We start from the raw sequence: 20,882 nt of genomic DNA on the forward strand, positions 1-20,882 counted from the left end.
ATGCTTGTCAAAACCCAGTTTTCACGAGCTCCCCAATGCTCCGAATCCGTCCGATTTTTCCTCGCTGGCGATTGTTTTTGTAAGTCGTTTCAAGCGAGGGAGGGTTCAAGATGATCGACAAAAAGCTCGCGCTTGTGTGCGATTGTGTTGGTGGACAAAATTAAATGGCCAAATAAATAAATACACTCCACTACTCCACCACCTCTCTCTCAAAGACCCCACGGGCTACTCCATTTAATGTGTGTGCCATTAGCATCTGCGCTCCTCCGTCTCACTTTCTCGTACATGTTCCGCTTATGCATCAGCTGATCCTCTGGTGGATTTTTATGAAATGTCTTCATTCGATTGTGGCCTTGAGGCGCTGAGGGAATTGAGGAATGCCGGTATTGATCAGACCATATGTCTCTGCGAGGCGATAATGTGCTCGAAAAAGTGTGCCGCAGTCTTGCGATACAGATCCCAGTATCGTCAACTCTTTCATGTATCGTTCCGCAGTCTTGCGACTGACTCCCGCCGATTCATCAAAGTGTCCCGCGGTCTTGAGTTCCATCGGAAAACCCTGTATCAATAGACAATCTGCAACGTAAAAAGGACATGGAAAAGGGTAAAAAGTAAGACAAAATTGTTCACTCCACATTCACATCAACCACCGAGCTTGTTTACATTTTCCATACGTCCATAAGGTGCGAAAGAGATGGCATGACACAAGGAGCGAGAACAAACACACCTCGGCATATGAGGTGAACGAAAGGCATATGAACAAAAATGGACGAAGCGTTCTTGGTGAAGTGGGAGACTCTTTGAAAAGAGCACTGTAGGAAAGTAAAGGAAGGGTAGAGAAAATGAGCGAGATACAGCAATATTCGAACGTTAAAAATCCTCGCCATGTTGTACGGGCCCCGAACGCTGTCAATTGTGAGGCGGCGTGTTTTGGAATCGGTGCGGGTTGTTTATTTTCCGGCGTGCCGAACTTCAACCAGTAAAATTAATAAGAAAAGCCCGGCCGTAACGATGGATTCCGGACTTTCGAGTCGCAACAGCAGTCTGGGCAATCAATACTCACGCTCCTACATGAAGCAGGAGCAGGCGAAACAGCAACGCCTGTCGTTGCCCATCTACTCGGTGCGCAAATCGTAAGTTTACCAACACCACACTCCCACGCGGTTTTGTTGCTTCATGCTACCCCATCCTCCCATCCGCAGGCTGATGGAAATGGTGCGAAAGTCGTCCACGATCATCGTGCTGGGTGAGACGGGCAGCGGAAAAACCACCCAGATGCCACAGTTCATCTACGAGGCGGGACTGAACGGGGACAAAATGATTGCCATCACGCAACCGCGCCGAGTGGCCGCTATTACCGTAGCGAAATGGGTCGCGCAGGAGATGGGCACCAATCTGGGCGATTTGGTTGGCTATACGGTGCGCTTCGAGGACATGACGTCGGAAAACACGCAGGTTAAGTACATGACCGATGGTATACTGTGCCGGGAGGCGCTGTCCGATCGGCAGCTGCGCAACTACAACGTGATCATACTGGACGAGGTGCACGAACGGACCATCGCGACGGATGTGCTGCTGGGAGTGGTAAAGAAAGCGCAACAGATACGAGCCCTCAAGCGCATGACGCCGCTGAAGGTGATCATCATGTCGGCCACGATGGACTGTGACCATTTTGCGAGCTACTTTTCCGACTGTCCGATCGTATACCTGCAAGGCCGCACGTACCAGGTGAAGGTGTACCAGATGGTGGAGAAAATGCATTACATCGAGGCGTGTCTGAAGACAGTGGTAGAGATCCACCAAACGCAACCGGCCGGCGATGTGCTGGTGTTCCTAACCGGTCAGGAAGAAATAGAAGCCACAGTTGGCAAGATGCGACGCTTGGCTAAGGTATAGGACACGCCTGTGAGCGCGTGCATGCTCTCATACATTCGCTAATGATGTTTTCTGCACTTTTAGAGCTTCTCGCCCGACCTGCCAAAGCTTGCCGTTCATCCAATGTACGCCGCGCTGCCACAGAACCAACAGTTGGACGTGTTCAACGCTGCGCCGGGTAACGTGCGGAAGGTAATATTTGCGACCAACATTGCCGAAACGTCCATTACGATCAACGGCATCCGGTATGTGGTGGATTGTGGCCGCGCGAAGGTACGCTCGTACGATCCCATCACGGGGATGGACATGCTGAAGGTGTCCTGGATATCGCAGGCGCAAGCCCACCAGCGGACAGGCCGTGCGGGGCGTTTGAGCGATGGCGTTTGCTACCGCACGTACTCCAAGGAAGTGTACGGGCATTTGGAAAAGATGACGATGCCGGAGATTCTGCGCTGCAACATGGCCGCCACCATCCTGAACCTGCTCGTGATGGGCGTCAACTACAAAGACTTTGACTTTATCGACAAACCGCCGGAGGAGGCGATCGTGGGCGGGCTGCTCGAGCTGAAGGCGCTGAATGCGATCTCCTCGGTGGAAAACCCCATCCTGACCGCGCTCGGCACCAAGATGGCCCGCTTTCCGCTCGATCCCAAGTACTCCAAGATGTTGCTTTCCGCGCCCAAGTTCGGCTGCCTGGAGGAGATGCTCACCATCATCGCGATGCTGTCGGGCGAGAACGTCTTTACCAACAGTGTGCACAAGCGCGAACAGATGCTGATCGCACACTCCAAGTTTTTCGACCGCTCGGGCGACCACATCACGCTGCTGAACGTGTTCAACGAGTTTAAGACGCGGGCCAAACCGAAGGTCTGGTGCTTCGACAACTTCCTCAACGAGCGCAACCTAACGCACGTGGCCTCGATCCGGGAGCAGCTGAGCGAAATTTGCAAAGCGCTTGACCTGCCGAGCAGCACGTGCGGGAAGGATACGACCCCCGTCGCCAAGTGTTTGCTGACCGGGCTGTTTGCGAACATTGCCACGAAGCAGCCGGACCACCTGTACCTTACCTCGACCAGCGCACTGAAGGCGCGCATACATCCGTCCAGCGCGGTGTGCGGGAAATTCCGGCCCCCGGTCGTCGTCTACACCGAGCTGGTGGCGACGCGACTCAACTATCTGCGCAACGTGACCGAAATCGATCCGGCGTGGATCGATGAGGTGGTGCCGAACGTGAGCCAGTACCAGACGAAGGGCTTCAAGGAGAACCACTTCCGGGCGTTCCAATCGCACAAATGAATACTTTCTGGAAGTATTCCGTTGCGTTAGCTAACTAATTTTCCTAGCGATTAAGTGGGGAAGCGGCGAGTTGTGCGTGTGCCCCATCATCGCACGCGCGCAATCTTTCAACGAATGTTTTGGAAACGTCCGTTGCTTAGTTGAACTAAGTGTAAAATTTGAAGAAAAAAAAAACAATCATCACGTGGCATTTCTCATTTGTAAAATACATTCTTCATGAACTATTTACCAACATTTTCAGAGCAATCGATTTTTTCTTTTTCTTTTGCTAGCGATTTAGAAAAACATCCGAAAATTGATCGTTCGAAACGCGGTAAAGTAAATCTGTAGGTAAACTGTCCTACCCCTCACATTTGGGAATTTGACAGCAGCCATCAAAGCAGAAACTGACAGCAGTCGTCAATTTGTGCTAATTGGACAAAAAAAAACTGATTCACGAACGAAACGAAGAAAGACACCACGAACGACGACCTAGCGGCGCGGAAAAGTGTCGAAAAAAGGGAATATTCTCACTCGCCAGAGCACGGGAAAAGTGCTTTCCCCGACGGTACGAAAGGAAATCGAGGATTGAGTGCATTGTGCGTGCTGTGTGCGGCGCGTTCTTATATAATACAATCGGCTCCAGCGAACCCTCTCGGGCAAGTCCAGTCGTCGTCCTCGTCGTTGTCGTCGTCGTTGTCGTCGTTTGTCTCAACAGAGTTGCACAGCCTGTTCTTGGTGTGGGGCGAGGCGGTGGTGCATTCCACCGAAATTTATCCACTCACTACCCTTTTCCCACTGCAAAAGTGTTCTTCACCACGAAAAGTGGCAACAAAACGCATCTCACACCGTGTAAAAGTGCAGACGAGACGAGAGAGAGAGACAAAAAAACCGCAGACTCACTCTTGCCCCAGCAGAGGAGGGAACGGAAGCCGCATCAAATCATTCTCCCCCCAGCAGTAGAGGTGGGGTCCGGAAGTGGTGTTCTGGTTTTAGGCCCAGACTGTCACATACACACACACACACACATACACACGTCACGTACCGCGTTAATTGAGGCGAAAAGTGTGTAAAGCCCACCGCCGTGTGTGTTCCGCACGAACAGCTTTCACAGAGGCCTCCGTGTGTGTTTGTGTATGTGTGCGTCTGTATGCATTGAGTGCGCGCCTGTGTGCGTGTGTGTGTGTTTGTGTGTGTGTGTGTAGGGGGTGCTAGATTTGGCCCGTATGTTTGTTGTGCTTACACTCTGCCCCCACCACCAACCAGCAGCCAAATCTTAATCGATTGCAGTGCGACCGTGCGGTTCCGGCTGTTCACTAACGTGCGCTTACACTGCCCATATCCGTGAGCCCCTGGTGATAAGAAGCGGAAGTGAAAGAGAGTGAAGAAGAGTGAGAGAAAGAGAGGGAGAGTGCGTGTGTGAGAGAGATAGGGAGAACAAAAGCACCGCACAAAGTCAATTGGTGATTAGGGAGGATAGACTGCGCTGGCTGAATTGATCCCGAAACTCCGAACAGCGGTCGTCCCCCTACTGTGAGTGGTGCACAAACCGGGAAATCCATCCCAAACCAAACCGAACCGAACCAATCATCATGGTAAGCCTTGCACTACCAAACTGCTCGAATCGGCCCTACTGCTGGATCAATGATGCTAAATGGTTTTCCGGGTCTTTTCCTCCGCCTTCTAGAATTTCCTCCGGTTTGGCCAGTCGGCCGACATCGACGTCGTGTTCGATGGGGCCGAAAACCGGCAGCAGGCGGAAATCAAAACAGAGGACGGCAAGAAGGACAAGTACCTGCTGTACTACGACGGCGAAACGGTGGGCGGAAAGGTGAACATTACGCTCAAAAAACCGGGCAGCAAGCTGGAACACCAGGGTATCAAAATCGAGCTTATCGGTGAGTATAGCTGCCGCCGCCGCTGCTGCTGTGCGTTATTTGTATGGATGCGCAGCGATCCACCACCAATCGCTGTATGTGTGTGTGTGTGTGTGTGTGTGTGTGTACGTGTGCCGACCCCGTCGCTGGTCATATCGCTGCACCGCGGAGGGAGGGTTCCGGTGCTGGCGTGTGTATGTGTTTGCGCCAAACGCTGGTTTGTGCCAATTTCGCGTAAAGGGCAGAACAGATTTGACTTGATTTTGTTGAATTCGATACCCTTTTTAAAGCGAATTAGACCTACATATCAATTCCGGTCAATTGGTTTCTGTCGGTGCATTTCGTCACCCACAGACATTGTTGGAATTCGGATAAAAAACAATTTGCTTATAGGGCGAGAAGCTCGCACGGCCGCAGAATTCTTATCAGAGCAGCTAGGCCAAACGGCAGACGTCATCATCATCGCTCCCTCTGTAACAGCTAGTGGCAGGCAGTTTTATCAATTTGTTGACTTTTCAGCCCACCACCAAGATATTAATACACACAAATTAAACCAGTCCACAAGGGTTTGCGCCATTCGATAAATGAATCTGCGTTGTGTGTGTGTGTGTGTGTGTGTGTTTGCGAACACAGCAGCGCGCAGCAACAACAAGCGTCTACTTCTTCTCCCGGCTAAATCGTTTCGTTATGGTGCTGTGCCGCGTTCGTTACAGGTCAAATTGAATTGTATTACGATAGGGGCAATCATCACGACTTTCTGAGCCTGGTGCGCGAGCTGGCCCGGCCGGGCGACCTCATCCAGAACACGTCATATCCGTTCGAGTTTGCGAACGTGGAGAAACCGTACGAGGTGTACGTCGGCTCGAACGTTCGATTACGGTAGGAACTGCAGTGCATTGAGCTTGCCGCTGTTGTTTGCTGTACGATTTATGCGATATTTTCTGTTACTACTGCCTACTGCCAGATACTTCCTGCGGGTGACGATTGTGCGCCGGCTGAGTGATATCGTGCGGGAGGTGGACATTGCTGTGCATACGCTGTCGAGCTATCCGGACACAAACAGTCCAATCAAGATGGAGGTGGGCATCGAGGACTGTTTGCACATCGAGTTCGAGTACAACAAGAGCAAGTGAGTCCCGAGAGGGGAAAAAGGGAATTCATACGAGAATGCTTCTTTTTAACGCCTGTCTCCTGCTCTCCCTTTGCTCCAGGTACCACTTAAAGGATGTGATTGTGGGCAAAATCTATTTTCTGCTGGTGCGCATTAAGATTAAACACATGGAAATAGCCATCATCAAGCGGGAACAGACTGGTTCGGGTGAGTTTTGTTTTCGTTTTTGTTTTTCCACGCTTTACACACATTCCAAATTCCGCTGTTTTGCTAATACACTAAACACGTTTTTCATTCCGCCCAACACCCCTTCTCCCCCCCATTTCATGCAGGACCTAACATGTACACGGAGAACGAAATTATCGCCAAGTACGAAATCATGGACGGGTCGCCGGTGAAGGGTGAAAGCATACCGATCCGGGTGTTTCTCGCCGGGTACGACCTCACCGTGACGATGCGCGAGATTAACAAGAAGTTCTCGGTCCGCTACTTCCTCAATCTGGTGCTAATTGACACCGAAGACCGGCGGTACTTCAAACAGCAGGAAATCACGCTCTGGCGCAAGGCGGAAAAGACGCGCAAATCGCTCACGCCGTCGCAGGCGGCCGCCATTGCCGCGGCCCAGGGCGGTGCGGCCGGGCTGATGCCGGGCCAGCTGGTGGCAGCGACGGGCTCGAGCAATAACCCGCACATACCTCACCATCTCGTCGGGCAGGGTACGATGAGCTCGCTCGCCTCGAAGGAGCTGCCGTCCGGCGTGGGGGGCACCGGTGCGGCCGGTGCTGGCGGACTGCTCGGGGACGGTAGTGCCGATGAGGACAGTGTCGGCGGGCTGAAGCGTTCGGACGATTCCAATCCAATTATGGGACTGTTTACGGAGGACAATTCACAGGCGGGTATGTACGGTTTTTGGCGCATGCTGACTGCTTGTATGAGGGTGTGATTGCTTATTTTGGCTTGTCTTTTTTTTGTTGTTGGTAGATTTACGACCTAAACCGGCGGTGCGACAGCGTAGCGACGATGCGCAGCAAGACAACAGCTCTCGCTCGGTAAACAGCAACTTGAAGCTGGGTGAAATGCCCCTACACGTCGAACCGGATGAAGATTCGCTGCCCGAGCAGCAGCAGCAGCAGACCCAGCCGACCCAGCAGCCCCAGTCGGCACAGCAGCATCTGCACCGGGAGGCCGGCGATGGTGCCGCCTCGATATCGCAAACGACGGACGAGGAAACGTCCTCCCTGTTCGATGCGAACGATTTGAGTTTCAATGCGGCCAGCAGCAGCAACCCGTCGGCGAACGTAGCCGCCGCCCCAGCGACGATCGTGGCTGATCCGACCTCCTCGCCGACGGTGAGCAGCTCGATAACGAAACCAATGGCGGGCGAGGAAGCGGCCGACGATGAAACCGGAGTCTCGGCAAGCAGCAGGGACACCGAACAGCAGCAGCAGCAGCAGCAGCAGGACGAAGAGACTGCGCCCATGCCAGAGGTGACGAGTACGGAGGTCAATGCAAGCAACAGCAGCAGCACCACCACCACTACGACAAGTCCGATGCCGCCTACGGCGACAGCAGCCACGGCAGTGTCGAGCTCTGCTTCATCACCGCCCCCATTGGCGGCGAAACCGGCCAAACCTCGAAAGCCAGTGCTCGAATAAGCGGCAGGAAATGCGCCATTTATAATACGCCAATTTGCTCTTGAATCCTCTGGTCTGCGCTGGTCCATACGTCCATGTTGCCCGCCGTTTTGGTGGTTATGAGGGGAAAGTAAGAAGCAATGGAGTTACATGTTAAAGGAAGGAAGAGAGCGAAAGCTAGCTGATACTACACACGAGCACCAATTGCAGGCACCAGGAGCACACGGGAGCGTTTGTGGAGGTGTGCAGGATAAAAGTGATGAATCGGACGTAAAGCGAACGCGCGATAGCATATATATATATATATATAACGAAATGTTTCTTATTTTCTGTTATATAGGAAACAAATTATCCCTTACTAAGAGTTGGGCAAGTTGAAAGCACGCACCCTTGGGTGAAAAAGAAATGTGCAACAATGCAGTTGCATACTCAGCGGTTCGATAGGAAAGAGAGAAGAAGGATTTTAAAATCAATGGCACACGATCGTTGTAGGGAACGGTGGGAAGCGCAAATCGCATGGCTGGCTGGGATGAATGAGCATACACTTTTGGTTTTGGTTGCTGTATGACAAAATCCACCCGTCCGAGGTGGTTTGAGCGAAATTTCATCGACAATTTCGATGAGGCAAGCAGCAGCAGGCTGGGAAAGACACTTCAGTGCGAAATGATCGTTGCCCACTCGGTTCGGTTCACTCACAGTTCACACACACACAACCCTATCAAATTTATCGATGGTTTACGGTTTTGAAAACATTGCAGATCAGCTGGACAGGGGTTGCTGCTTTTTATTTAGTCAATTTTTGGCTGTACACGGGCACGAAATCGAATTTGTGAAAAAACGTCGCGAAATGTAGGTGTAAAGAGCTCTAGTAGCCGTACGCAGTGTTATATCAGTTGCGTGCGGTGGAAACGGAACGTTAATAATTACTTTGTAAGCTTTGCTAAACTAGGTTTTAAGGTATCACCCATCCTATCCCATCCCTTTGTGTCTGGCAGGTTATTATATCCAAATTTGCCCCAGGCCCCTTTTGATTTAGTAAGGTATATTACATAGTGGCAAATTATTCCTGTTGTATTTTCGACACTGTTTTCTTCTCTCCCTTTTTTGCGTACTACACTACTCTAAGAAGGAACGGGGGCGAATGGGTCGTTGCGCACGCTGGCTCCGTAGCTCCTGTAACGGACTGTTGAAAAAAAAAAAACAAAACAAAAACGTTGTTACTACATTTAAGCTAGATGTGAGGATGATTGATTGCAAAACAGATCGTGTGTGCTAATGTGCGGGATGGCAAAAGGCACATGCAAAAAAATAACACATGCTCCTAACACGTATATGAATGAGACAGCAGTAGATACAGGTCTTCTGCTGCAAAGGCGGAATGAAGAAAATCGATTAAAAATTAACAAGCGGGATAATGTAAGCACTTGCACACGTGGTTATGTATGCCGTATTATGAACACAACTGAAACTGATTTAACAACAATTTAGGCAAACCTAGACAGAGGAGGGAGTGATAACAAACAGCAACAACAAAAACTATAAGAAGTATATATATATTGAAAATAAACATGCTAAGTATATGAAATCAGAAAGCAAAGTAATTTGAGTGCTACTTTCCTTTCAATTTTACCGTTTATGCAATTTTAGAACACACGATGAAGCGAACCCTGCAGAAGCTGGTTTGAAGTACTGCACCCGGTGTGCTAAACGCAACCTGAAAGGCCGTAAAAATGACATGATCGGATGTAAACAATAACATCGCCGGATCGCGTTGCACTCCGTTGCCGGTTTTTCTGCTTTGCTGCACGTAAAGAAGAAAAACGAGTGAATTGTGGGAAGCTGCCGACAATATGGTATCCTTAAAAACGCTCACCAAAACCGCTACGTACATAGCGATCGGTGGGATTACTTGTGCGATGATAATGAAGGTGAAGCTGGAGGACAAAATACGCAGCCAGCCGTACTACAAAGAATCGCTCAAACTGCTCCGAGCTCATCCGGGTATGATGGCAGTGGTTGGGAACGGTTCCCGGGTGGTTTATCATTCAAATTCCTCCCCTTCCCCATTCCGTAGGTGCGGTACAACTGCTCGGCGAGCCGATCAAGGATCTAAGCTTCGATTACGGAGAGGAAAGCAGAAAGTTCGGCGGCGGCAGAATCGATAGCTTTGCTGTACCGGTGAGGGGACCAAAAACCCGCGGCAAGTACTACTTCTGGGCGGAAATGCAGGACGAACGGTGGGTGATAAGGCGGGCAGAGCTGGAGCTGAAAAACGAACCGGACCGGCGGTTGTTGATAAGGGCGGAAGAGAGTCAAGCCAAGGAGTAGGGTTCGTTCGTTAAGGTAGTTTCGTAAGTAGAGAAAGCATTCAATCGTTGTTGTTAGTAGAGCTAATAAATAGTAGAAACCGATATCACTAAATAACGAACCATAACGAGCAACATCGTATGAAGTGGACGTGGGTTTGTGTGTCTGTGTGCGGAGGATGTTGTGGTTGTGTTGTATGCGGTTTTTGTATGAATTTTATTTAATTTATATAATATTTTTGTAATAGTAATATACAATTATTTTTATTACTTTTCCCCCCGCTCCCCTTATTCATTGCAACAATCCACATACGTACGGCGTCCGCTCTTCCTCTACCACACTGTCCCGGGGGGAGGCTGTCCTTTCCATGTCCTGTTGACCATTGTTTTTTGTTGTAACTGTGAGTGTTAGTGCGGCAGCGTTATTATAGTGCTTTTTGCATTCGTTTTTATTGGCTTTTAGTAGTATTTACCCCTCCTCTTCTTCTACTCTCCTTTGATTCTGTATCACCTCTATAATTGCACCTACTTTACTACTGCATTACTTCCTCTAGCATTTTTCGATTCGATGAAACTGTTTTCTGTTCTGTTTTCTGCTCTTCTACTTTCATTTGAATTTGTTTAGTATAAATAACACATAATTGCTGCCCTTAATCTCGTACTCTCAATGTTAACCACTTTCGTTCACGTTCACTCTCTTTTGTCTACTAAAACACGACAAGTTCATACACAAACACACATTTCCAGCAGTTTTCAGATTTTTCCTCACTTTTTGGCCACCTTTTCCACCATCACTACCACGTGCTCTGCGGGCAAACGATAGCAGCGCCAACGAAAATGGTAAATCAAATCAAAAACACTCTAAACGGTGGTATCTTTAGCTCATTTACATGTATGTATTCTTCCGTTTTAAATGCATTTAGTAAAAAAAAACAACCCCAAAGCACATCTCTCCTCTTACTCAGGCGTTCCATCAGGTTGAGAAGTGCTGCTGGTCTGTGTGGCACTATTTGTTTTGCATCGAAAACAAAACTCACTCACGAAAGCATGTATTTGTATTGTAACTCTTGAGATTAAATTATAAGCAAGGTGTATGTTTGTTTTTTATCAGCTTAGTCAAAATTGCAAGGGAAATGTGCGTGTTTTTTTTTTTCTCTGTGGCGTCCGTGCTTCTATACTTTACAGAATTTTTCCAAAGTACTCATGGTTGTGGGACACTTTCTTTACTGTTTCTAGTTAGAAATGAACTTTTTGAGAAAATGAAATGGATTTTGTAGCACCTCTCGCCTATTTCCAATCGGAAATTCCCCAAAAGGGTTCTACAGAATCCAATTCCCATCGTTAACGTTAAATTCCGGTTGGAAAGAGTCAAGAAAGTGTCTCACAGCTATAAGAACCCAAGAAAAACCCTCTTTAGCAGGAAAAGCGGTGCACACATCTTAGTCAGAGCACTTCATTCTAATGCACTTTGTTTTTTGTTTTTTTTTTTCAAATAAACTATTGACCACATTAACGGGGTTTGATTTGCAAATTGAACGGATTGAACCGATTGATCCGTCGTGCCCTACATTCCTCAACGTTTATTTGCTCTATTAAATCGCATTTGTTCCTTATCATAGCTCGCGTGCTAACACTGTCCCTCTATTCGAAGCGCTCGATCGTACCTCCCCCCCATTAACCTGCCCCATTAACAAATGGCCACCGAACATTGGGGGGGGGTGGTAGGTAGGTGTACAATATAATGACAAAACTGCGTACAAAAAGTAATCAACGATCGCGCCCACTACTACCGGAAGGACCAGTTCCTCCCCCCCTCCCAACGACTGTGCTTTCTTTGCATAAAAGAAGATGGGAAAAAGGGCCAAAGAACATTAGTAATTAATGTTTTAATGTGGGTTTTTTTTTATTCTTTTTCATTAAAGATATTTATTTCCCATGCTTCGGTTTAGCTTTGCCGTGTTTCGTTTAACCAACTCGCTTTTCCTGTAGTAACGCTACGATGTATGTGTGTCTGTCTGTCGGTTTGTGTGCTTTCGTTCTTAGTAAATTGCCTACCAGCGGGTGTTGTATCGCGCGCGAGTGCTCCACGTGTTTGTGTTATGCATCGTTTTAAATTCTCTCCCCCCCCCCCCCCCCGCTCAACGCCCCCTTTTTTCACTAAACACAGTTCTACTACTTCTCATGGATTCACAAATGTTACTTACACAGTAGTTCATAAAATCAAAAGGTAAAAAAAGAGAAAGAAAACGAACGTCTCAAGATGTTCGGCCGATCGCAAAAAAAAAAGCAGGCTCCAGGAAAAGGGACCATTAAACGCGAATCTAAAGCAGCAAACAGACAGCGAGCAGAGATCGGTATCGTCTGTGAATGGACAGGTTCGCTATATCATTAACCACCTTAACCACCACGAGAGGCGATCGTGGACGATTACGGTTACGCATCGTGTAGGGGGTCTACTATCGCTCCGCTACTTCCCCTTATCATACTTCAAACGGCGCTTTTGAATACTAGTTTTTGAAAGAACTCTGGTCCTTCGTGCGTGTTTGCGGATCTCTCTCTCTCTTTCTCCCTCTCACTCGCTGCGGAACCTTCCAATGCTGATACCTCCATTAGCATTGCGCGCACGGGGGGAGGGATCTTGCTATCATCTTGTACGTACGAAATTAACAAACAAAAAGAAGAAGAAAAAAAGCTTCACCTTGTCGCCTCATTTTTCTAGTTCGCATTCCCTTTTAACTTTCCTCGTGTTTCGCGCGCCCTTGCCCTTTAACATGCGCCTTAGTTCCTTATTTATATGTCGCGTGTTCTGCCGTATCCGACCGGCCCCGGCCAGACTGCCCCCGCCGACTGCAGCGTGTATACGTGTCCGGGAAAGGAGGGGAAGGCAGCGCGCCCGCTTTGCGCTTTTTACTGCGTCTTCAGCTCCTTACCGATACTGTACGATACGATCTTGCTCCAGTCGATTTTCGTTCGCGTTACGGGCAGCTGCCGCCGGAGCGCCTTGAACGTCGTATCGGACATCGTCTGATAGTTTTCCGATATTGCCGTCTGGTAGTCGTGCTCGCTCTCCTCGATCAGTCGTATGATCTCCTTCGCCGTGTTGGCCTCGTTCGTGATCGGCACCGTCTCGCGGCAGTCCTTCGCCGACACCAGCTGCACGTTGCCGTCCTCGTAGTAGTGCACCTGCAGCTTGAGCGAACCCTTCAGCTCGGCCGTGCCGCCCCCGGTCGCGGGGAACGTGATCGCCCACACGGAGCGCCACCGGCCGTTCCAGAAGTTTTTCGGCTGAAACTGGTGGTCCTCGATGCAGACGTTGAGCGTGATCTGCCCGTTCACCGTTCGGCCGAACACCGAGCAGGACCCGTTGCGGTAGTGGTTGGCGGAGTATGTGAGCGTCTCGATGTCCAGCATCGCGCGCCACTGCTCGGACGTGTGGTCGCCGTCGTGGTTCTGCAGATCGGACGCTTCTTTGCGCAGGTGGTCGAACTTGAAGCTTTGCTTGGTGCGCGGATCGAAGAAACGGCCACCACCTGCCAGCAGGGAACAGGGAAGGGGTGAGAGAAAGGAAAGAAGAATAGATTTAGTAGGTCCAGTGTATGCTCAATAATAGTGGTGGGAGCTCGGAATTGGACCTACCCGATCCTGATTCCGAGTTCGGAATCAGTTCCGGAGCCGATTCCGATTCCGGAGTCAATTCCGGAGCCGAATCCGGAACCGAATCCAGACCCGGTTCTGGAGTCGACTCCGGAGCAGATTTCGAATTCGGCTCCGGAATCCGTTCCGGGTTCGGAATCGGCTCTGGAATCGGTTCCGGGTTCGGAATCGGCTCCGGAGTCAGAATCGGAATCGGCCTGGGAATCGCAATTTGCTCCGGTAACGGAAACAAGATTGATTCCAGAAATGGAATTAGCTCCGGAAGGAGAATTAGTTCTTGCATTGAAATAAGAAGTTTCAGAAGCGAAATCAGTCCAGGAATCTCCATGAGAATGGATCGTTTACAAGTCATTCATTTTTTGAGGCTATCACTACTTAACATCATTGGCCCTAAACGCCTATTTCTATGGAGATGCCAAAACCGACTCCGTTTCGAAGCCTTTTCTGATTTTGGAACCAATTCTGGAATCGATTCTGGAAACTGATTCCGGACCTACTATCCGGAATCGATTTTTCGGAATCGAAATTTCGAAGCTAGCCGAAATCGATTCCGACGAAATCTTCATTTATCCCATCACTACTCAACAGTCCACTGTAATTGAAGGAAGAAGAGTGTTGTTTCCATGTCTCCTCCATAACAGAGCTACAATAAACCAATTATACAATTGTGGTAACAGTGCAATGTCCTTCAGTAATACGCAGACGGGCCAGTACATAGAAAACAAAGCATAGCGCGTGAACTAGTTCCAGCGTATCCAGCAGTCCAGCCATTGTAATAGGCTGTAAGTAGTTGCAAATTTCGCTGCCCATAACACAACCATAAGATAATCCGGTGTTGGATGATGGATGAGCCCGACGGCACTGGTACCAGACAAAACTACAATTACCATCATAAAAAGGTGTCAAAGAGCAGTGGCGTTAATGGGACACAATTCGTGGCGACCATCATTAAGAGCTTGGGGTTTGGGGTTGAAACTGTGACCTGCCCTGATGTCACGGAATGTGTCAGCGGGCACGCTAACATCGACGCGAACTGGACATACTAAATGAGACACAGTACAAGGGTGTTTTGATGAGTGTTGGAGCTGAAGACACAAGCTGACCAGGAATGAATGAGGAAAGAGGAGAACATACGCATTTCAAACTGGTCATAAATATATACAATAATAATTTAATAGTAAATTGTTACCACATGTCTCATTAAACAACACGTTTGCCGATCTAACAAGATTAAGAATTTATAGCATTTGGTTCGCAATTTGTGTTGAACGATTCTTTCCCAATTTGAATCCTATTTTCATCGTTCTGTGTTTTGTGTGCATTATTGATCGGAATGGAATAATCAAATAAAACGCTTCACCAAACGCTTCAGGTAAAGGACCATGCAAAGGGTATTTGTTTAGTTTCCCGTTTTTTTTTTCTCTCCACCCCATCATATCCACCAATCCAATCAAAGGCGTAGAAGGTAATTTGATATACTTTCGATCGACGGCACAAATAAAAGCGAGAACCCCGAGTTAACTCCACCATCGCCACTACAAACTGCCAGCTGCCGGACGTACGTACGTACTCAACACATCAAATTTTACCCACACACCACCGCCACATAACAAACGTTCAATAAAAGTGAGTTTTCCTTCCCTCCTCCCTCAGATGGGCTGCCAACAAACCAACGAGCCCGCGGGCCCACCAGTTTCTTCGTTAGATTGAATTATCTGCTACATTTTCCATCCGCTTAAGGGTTCCCTTCCACATACTCATTCTTCCACTCTTCTGCCCGTCCCGTTCCCCCCTCAGTGTGTTTGTGGTGTTTTAATTGGTAGAAAAATCACGCACGTTCGTGTGTTCCATCCAACACACAAGAGCAAAACGTGTGTGCAGCGCAATCTTACGCACCACAAACAATAATCCGTTGCGCGGTTCCGTTGCGTAACCACCACCACCATCATCGGGAGAGGAGGCTCGAACGTAGTGCGGAAATTGAAACGCGCTTGCTGAGATGCCCGCGGATCTTTTTACACATCATTCGGCGCCCCATGGTGACTGATACTGGATACTAGATTCCTCCACTTCCTTCACCCAACTTCTTCCAATCAGCTCCAACTAAAAAACCGATCATCCGCGGAGGTTGGATAAGATGAAATAAAGCAATTTTCTGAAGTGGATCACGTTTTAAGCTGCAATACACGATCGTGATTGATCATCAAAAACGGTGTTTGTTGTTGTTGTTGTTTATGTGTACCAATTAAGAGAGATCCTCCTCAAGCTATACTCATTTCCAAATATATCACACGACACGTTACCGTCGCCCAACCGCACAATCATTACCAAACAAACCCCCCACACCTCCGTGTCTTGGGTGAGTGATTCCGTGGTGGCCTTGCGTGGTACGGCGTCTCATCGTACGCAGCCTCACCGGCGCTGCGCAGAGACAAATCCGTCTTCACATTGCCTTTTTTGGTGTTGAGATTGATGTGGCTGCACACAGCAGGCACAGAGACACGTGTTTTTTTGTTTTAGTGAGCCTTTCGATGCAAGTGGCTAAAACACCAACTTCCATTGCCAATGGCCGCTTTTATGCTACACCGACAATTGTATGAATTCATTTTCCAGCGACACCGTTGAGATATGAATCGAATTGAATATGTTTTACCATTGCTACCCGCCCCGTTCATTGCTAGATAAGCGACGAAACGGTTGAACGCCCCCCCTAAGCGATGCTTTTAAAGTTAATTTTTGCACATGATAGCCCCATTGGACTTCCTCCTTCTGGTCCAGCTGTGTCCAGCACATATTTTCATATCTTTCCTCCGTCTCTCGTCACTTGCCAGTTCAAAACAAAGCGGGTAGGGATGTGGTGCATTTGCTACACCACGAGATGCACACAAACGCCCACCCCCCGGTCTATTATGTTACACCACACCCTCGCTATGATTTGTGGAGGAAAGTGAAAGCGTACTTCCTCGCTCCACGTCATCGACGCCGCACGGGTAGAGGATGACTCTCGGTGTAGAAGGTGAAAATTGGTGGCAATGCGCCAAATAAACCGTAGATAAGTTCGGACCGTGGCTGGCCACACCACCGCCCATTCAATGCAGAGGAAAGCAGTCACTTCGTCATCTGCCACACACTATCGCTCCCGGTCGTTGCATTTAGTGTTCGAAAGGAATGCAGACACGCATTCTCCGTGGCCCCTCACTTCTTCTTCTTCTTATCTCACACGCTTGCTCCAGCGGCAGCAGAGACATTCAACAACCACCTCTGATAGTGACGACGACTCCATTGCAAGCACGTTTCACAAGTTCTTTTCTACTTCAGTTTGCTGGTGTGGTACACGGTGCGTTATCAAACGGGACACACACACACACGCCGGAAAAGCAAATGGAGGAAAAAGCTTCGAATAGGCTGATAATGTGAAAAGAGAAACAAATAGAGTTGGAAATATCGAGCACTTTACTGTTTCGTGCCTGTTGTGCTGTGCAGGGAAACAAATGAAGAATGAGAGCAGTGTGTGTTTTGCGTAACGGTTTTGTTCTATCTTATTGGAAGTTAACTTTATATGATGGGAATTTGACTATATGGCATCCTTATTGGACAGGCTATTTGGAAATACCTATTAGATTTGTCAAACAACGGTGCTATAGAGTCCAATTCGCATGGCATAAAGTTCTTTTCCCCCACAACTATGAGAACTCCTGCAAACCCCTATAATCTGTGAAACCTCCTTTTCATCTCCACACCTTGCCAACTACCGGATAAGGGAATCGAAACCAAAATCTTACCACTTCCCCACAAGATCCGGACACGCTTTAATAATTGAAGATGAGCGGCATTGCTTTGGGGAAGAGAGTGTGTAGGCCACCGGAGCACAAAATGCCAAAAGGGAAGGCAGCAGCGTAGACAAAGCAGCAGCAGCAGCAGCATGAGCTCATTGCAATCCACTATCCATACTTGGGTGGATTATACCGGTGGTAGTGGGGGAGAAGTAGCGTACATATGAATCATGCTCGACGCATGGCCACACCAGCACTAGCGGCCACACAGTGAACAATGTAGTCATCGTACGATCGATCCGATCGATCAACCGCGGTGTGTGTGTGTGAGCGTGTGTGTGTGGATATTTGTTTACATTGCAATGCTTTTGCTCTGAGAAATAGTTTAAAACAAAATTGATAAGCTTGTACGTTGTTTAACGCATCGCGTATCGCATTTCGCTGGCGGATTTACCACCAAACCCAATGCACGGGAATAGCATGGGTTTCTCCAAACCAAGGAGAAGAGTAGCAGCGCGCCAGCCAACCGTTACCAAACTCAATTTTTACGCCTTTGCAAACACGTTTCGATTGCTATCGTTGAAATGTCTCCGTTTTTTTTTGTTTTCCTGACAGATTTAATATTAATGAAGGTTTCGAGGCAGAAGTGATAATCACACATCGACCCGTGGTCGGTGTCCTCTTCCCTTTTGTGATCGTTGAATGACCATTGAGCTACGTTTAGCACACAAAAGCAAGCAACCATTTTGTATCTTCTGCTTCTATTATTTAGGAGAGCAAAAGAGCAATTTTAGTGTTTTGAGTCAGTCTGTGTGGTGGTGTGGTTGTCCATAAAATTGCGATTGATACGAAATAAATCTGTACGCCGGAGAGTGCGTTTATTTTGGCATTATCTAATCGGAAAAGCTTCCTTCCCTCGGCTTCCACAATCCTTATCGGAGTGTTTGATTTGCAAAGCAAATGTGACGGGGGGCGGGGTTGTGCCGATCTGATACTATGCACTGTGATAACAAACACGGGCACTGAATTTTAACATTGGAATCTATGTTGAATGGAACCGACAAACAGAGGAGCTATTATTTTAAAAAGGGCGGCGAGGTTTGCTATCTGCTGCAATGTATTGCACCACCACCACCACCATCCATCGGCTAGCATTGACTTTGGTGCCTTTTTGTTTCTTCTCTTCCCCTTTAACGTTTGAAAAAATGCATCCACTTCTACATTGTGCAGGACACGGACGAACGGGGCCGGCGAACGGGTGATCCCAATTTCGAGATTGATTTCGCTTTTTCCCTTTTGCTATCGGGACGGAGAAAAGGACAGTGCTGTGCATCTCTGCTGTTCGATAGCGCGCTGCGCGGCGGACCGGCAGCGAGAGAGACAAAGATTTCTAAAAATATACAGCCTACTCTACGGTACGGTAGTAGAGGATGTGTTGTGAATCGCATTTTCATTCAAAAACTATTAATGGCGCCCCTGACTGGCAGATTCTGGGATACTGCAACGTGCCAATGGCTTTGTGTCCGCCGCGTGAATCGAAAGCCCCCCCCGCCACTTACCGAGATCGTTAAACTCTGTGATGAGCACGGCCAGCTCGGAGTTTTCGAGGATCACTGGAGTGAGCTGGTCCTTGTTGTACTGGGCGCAGGCGGCACTCGCGCCCTCCTTCAGCAGCCGATCGTCGTTCAGCAGCTCGCGCACATCGTTGAAGACTTCGTTAAACTCGCCGGGCGGTGCGTGCATCAGGAAGTCGGACGCGATTCGGATCTTGTCCTGGTCGCTTATCACATCGTCAACATCCGCCATTGTTTCTGTAGCCTGCTGTGTGCTGGTGGTGGCGGTAGATCCGGAGGGTGGAAGAGGTTTTTGGCCGTCTCGGGAGGGTCCGCTTTAGCTGATTTGTTTCACCGGAAAACCCACCGTTGTTGTGTGCTGCAGGTGATGCAGAAGACGGAATAATGGGTCAGATATAATTCGGTAGGTGCGTTGTAAAGGCGGACGGACGAAACGGATGCCCGATGATGCTTGTTTGAACAAACTGTCGTACTTTCGTACTGCAGTATACGAACGGCTAATGAATCTATTCACGACCAAATAATCGAAAGACAAAACTAAACGAGTGCCTAAATTCTGCGCGATGTGTAAAAAGCGACGACTGGGACACGGCCCCGGGGGTTTGACACTTGTTCACTGTCTGCACACACAACTGTCACGGGCCCGATCTAGTACTCCTGCTCTTCGATTGGTAGGGCGCGGCGGCAGAGCGGTGGCGTTGACGAAAGAGAGAGAGAGAGAGACAGGGAGAGAGACACAGATAGCGCTGGCGGTGGTGGTAGTGGTGGGAGCGATGAGTAATTTCTTCTATAAACTTTTCACACCCAGAGCTCGCCTCTTTTCGCTTCGGAGCTTATCTGGCTAGCTTCAACACACGGTCAATGAAATTGAGCCAAAATTGCACAATCTGGTTCACTGTTGGAAGCAAAATTCCCTGTGCCCAGCAAGCAACAGCACGCGCAGAGGAAGGAACACAAGGAACGTACGAAACACACCTATAGTGGCGGAGCCGCGATGCGACGAATGCACCACTTTCGACCGAAAGGAAGCAGCAGCAGCAGCAAGCGGGCAAAAGCGACTTTTAGGCACAATTTCGACCACGTTTTTCGCTTTACACACCTATTGATCTGTTGCGGGCAGACACAGCGAGGCCACTGCTCGTCGAGGTTTTCACTGCCTACGTCGGATTTTTCCGTGCCCGAATTCCTTCTTCTCCTGCGTGTAATTTTTTCTGCAGCGCTTTTGACTCCAGTTCGCTTTCTTCTAGTTTTTATTACTGCGATGACGACGAGATGAAATGAGCTGTCAAAAATGGACAAGGGGTAGGACAATTCAGCACTGTAGGCTTGACATGAAGGTCGAGTTTGCCGAATTTGTCTTATTATTTTATACTCTTATAAAGATGCTTACATATTATATGGACAAAAGTTTAGGCTAGATTTGTATGGGAGATCGTAAACTTCCCGTCAAAAGATTATAGGGTTGTATGACTGAAATTCAATTTACGCCAAAGTTTACGCCTCGTGTGACGTCCGTACCCAAGTGACATTTGCTCGAAATTTTTTTCCCATATTTGCTCGATTAGTACTCGATACTCCTGAAATTGTGGATTTGTGAGTGATCAAGTGAGTTGAAAACGCTAAGATTTGGTGTGTTCGTAAATTAAACGTTCCTCTATCGATGGACAATGCCTGCGAGGTAATTTTTCATTCATAGCTATGGTTTGTTGATGAAAAACTAAAGCTTTCCAATTGACATTTTCGAGCACGAATAATCGGGAATTCGAGCAAATTCCCTTAAACTGGAGCCTTAAACTTCCCTTA

General features: G+C 48.5%; 4 protein-coding genes across 10 annotated transcripts; 3 read left to right on the plus strand and 1 right to left on the minus strand.

Annotated features, from left to right (window-relative positions):
• Nucleotides 1-854: 854 nt before the first annotated feature.
• Nucleotides 855-3,405, plus strand: LOC120951459 (ATP-dependent RNA helicase DHX33). The gene is made up of 3 exons (XM_040370205.2): nucleotides 855-1,133; nucleotides 1,203-1,890; nucleotides 1,960-3,405. Exons 1-3 carry the CDS (start codon nucleotides 886-888, stop codon nucleotides 3,169-3,171), a joined length of 2,148 nt encoding a protein of 715 aa, XP_040226139.2. The 5' UTR covers nucleotides 855-885; the 3' UTR covers nucleotides 3,172-3,405.
• Nucleotides 3,406-3,574: 169 nt separating this feature from the next.
• LOC120961664 (uncharacterized) lies at nucleotides 3,575-9,369 on the plus strand. Of its 5 annotated transcripts, none has more exons than XM_040385595.2 (8): nucleotides 3,575-4,115; nucleotides 4,441-4,745; nucleotides 4,838-5,048; nucleotides 5,741-5,906; nucleotides 5,992-6,156; nucleotides 6,239-6,345; nucleotides 6,471-7,034; nucleotides 7,120-9,369. In XM_040385595.2, the coding sequence occupies exons 2-8, from the start codon at nucleotides 4,743-4,745 to the stop codon at nucleotides 7,791-7,793; spliced, it is 1,890 nt and encodes a 629-aa protein (XP_040241529.2). In that variant the 5' UTR covers nucleotides 3,575-4,115; nucleotides 4,441-4,742; the 3' UTR covers nucleotides 7,794-9,369. The 5 variants fall into 5 exon arrangements, with proteins under 5 accessions (XP_040241529.2, XP_040241533.2, XP_040241531.2 ...); XM_040385599.2 differs by having other exon boundaries at nucleotides 3,575-3,749; XM_040385597.2 differs by having other exon boundaries at nucleotides 3,575-3,718; nucleotides 4,417-4,745.
• A 150-nt stretch (nucleotides 9,370-9,519) lies between these two features.
• Nucleotides 9,520-11,489, plus strand: LOC120961666 (uncharacterized). The gene is made up of 2 exons (XM_040385603.2): nucleotides 9,520-9,773; nucleotides 9,847-11,489. The coding sequence occupies exons 1-2, from the start codon at nucleotides 9,623-9,625 to the stop codon at nucleotides 10,098-10,100; spliced, it is 405 nt and encodes a 134-aa protein (XP_040241537.2). The 5' UTR covers nucleotides 9,520-9,622; the 3' UTR covers nucleotides 10,101-11,489.
• Nucleotides 11,490-11,956: 467 nt separating this feature from the next.
• Nucleotides 11,957-20,317, minus strand: LOC120961665 (F-actin-capping protein subunit alpha). Of its 3 annotated transcripts, none has more exons than XM_040385600.2 (3): nucleotides 20,179-20,317; nucleotides 19,065-19,437; nucleotides 11,957-13,608 (listed from the first exon to the last, which is right to left on the minus strand). In XM_040385600.2, the coding sequence occupies exons 2-3, from the start codon at nucleotides 19,309-19,311 to the stop codon at nucleotides 12,986-12,988; spliced, it is 870 nt and encodes a 289-aa protein (XP_040241534.1). In that variant the 5' UTR covers nucleotides 19,312-19,437; nucleotides 20,179-20,317; the 3' UTR covers nucleotides 11,957-12,985. The 3 variants fall into 3 exon arrangements, with proteins under 3 accessions (XP_040241534.1, XP_040241535.1, XP_040241536.1); XM_040385601.2 differs by lacking the exon at nucleotides 20,179-20,317 and adding an exon at nucleotides 20,055-20,172; XM_040385602.2 differs by lacking the exon at nucleotides 20,179-20,317 and adding an exon at nucleotides 19,553-20,018.
• Between the last annotated feature and the right edge of the window lie 565 nt (nucleotides 20,318-20,882).

This window comes from Anopheles coluzzii, chromosome 2, assembly GCF_943734685.1.
Source record: "Anopheles coluzzii chromosome 2, AcolN3, whole genome shotgun sequence".
Taxonomy (NCBI): domain Eukaryota; kingdom Metazoa; phylum Arthropoda; class Insecta; order Diptera; family Culicidae; genus Anopheles; species Anopheles coluzzii.

What these genes read in the sequence shown, in the direction of transcription:
- LOC120961664 (XM_040385595.2), top strand. An exon ending in TATCAAAATCGAGCTTATCG is followed by an intron (nt 5,049 to 5,740) that starts GTGAGTATAGCT and finishes CGTTCGTTACAG; the next exon opens with GTCAAATTGAATTGTATTAC. An exon ending in TTCGAGTACAACAAGAGCAA is followed by an intron (nt 6,157 to 6,238) that starts GTGAGTCCCGAG and finishes CCTTTGCTCCAG; the next exon opens with GTACCACTTAAAGGATGTGA.
- LOC120961665 (XM_040385600.2), bottom strand. Translation starts at nt 19,311, where the DNA reads ATGGCGGATGTTGACGATGTGATAAGCGACCAGGACAAGATCCGAATC. An exon ending in CACAGAGTTTAACGATCTCG is followed by an intron (nt 13,609 to 19,064) that starts GTAAGTGGCGGG and finishes CCCTGCTGGCAG; the next exon opens with GTGGTGGCCGTTTCTTCGAT.
- LOC120951459 (XM_040370205.2), top strand. Translation starts at nt 886, where the DNA reads ATGTTGTACGGGCCCCGAACGCTGTCAATTGTGAGGCGGCGTGTTTTG. An exon ending in ATCTACTCGGTGCGCAAATC is followed by an intron (nt 1,134 to 1,202) that starts GTAAGTTTACCA and finishes TCCCATCCGCAG; the next exon opens with GCTGATGGAAATGGTGCGAA. An exon ending in AGATGCGACGCTTGGCTAAG is followed by an intron (nt 1,891 to 1,959) that starts GTATAGGACACG and finishes CTGCACTTTTAG; the next exon opens with AGCTTCTCGCCCGACCTGCC.
- LOC120961666 (XM_040385603.2), top strand. Translation starts at nt 9,623, where the DNA reads ATGGTATCCTTAAAAACGCTCACCAAAACCGCTACGTACATAGCGATC. An exon ending in ACTGCTCCGAGCTCATCCGG is followed by an intron (nt 9,774 to 9,846) that starts GTATGATGGCAG and finishes CCCATTCCGTAG; the next exon opens with GTGCGGTACAACTGCTCGGC.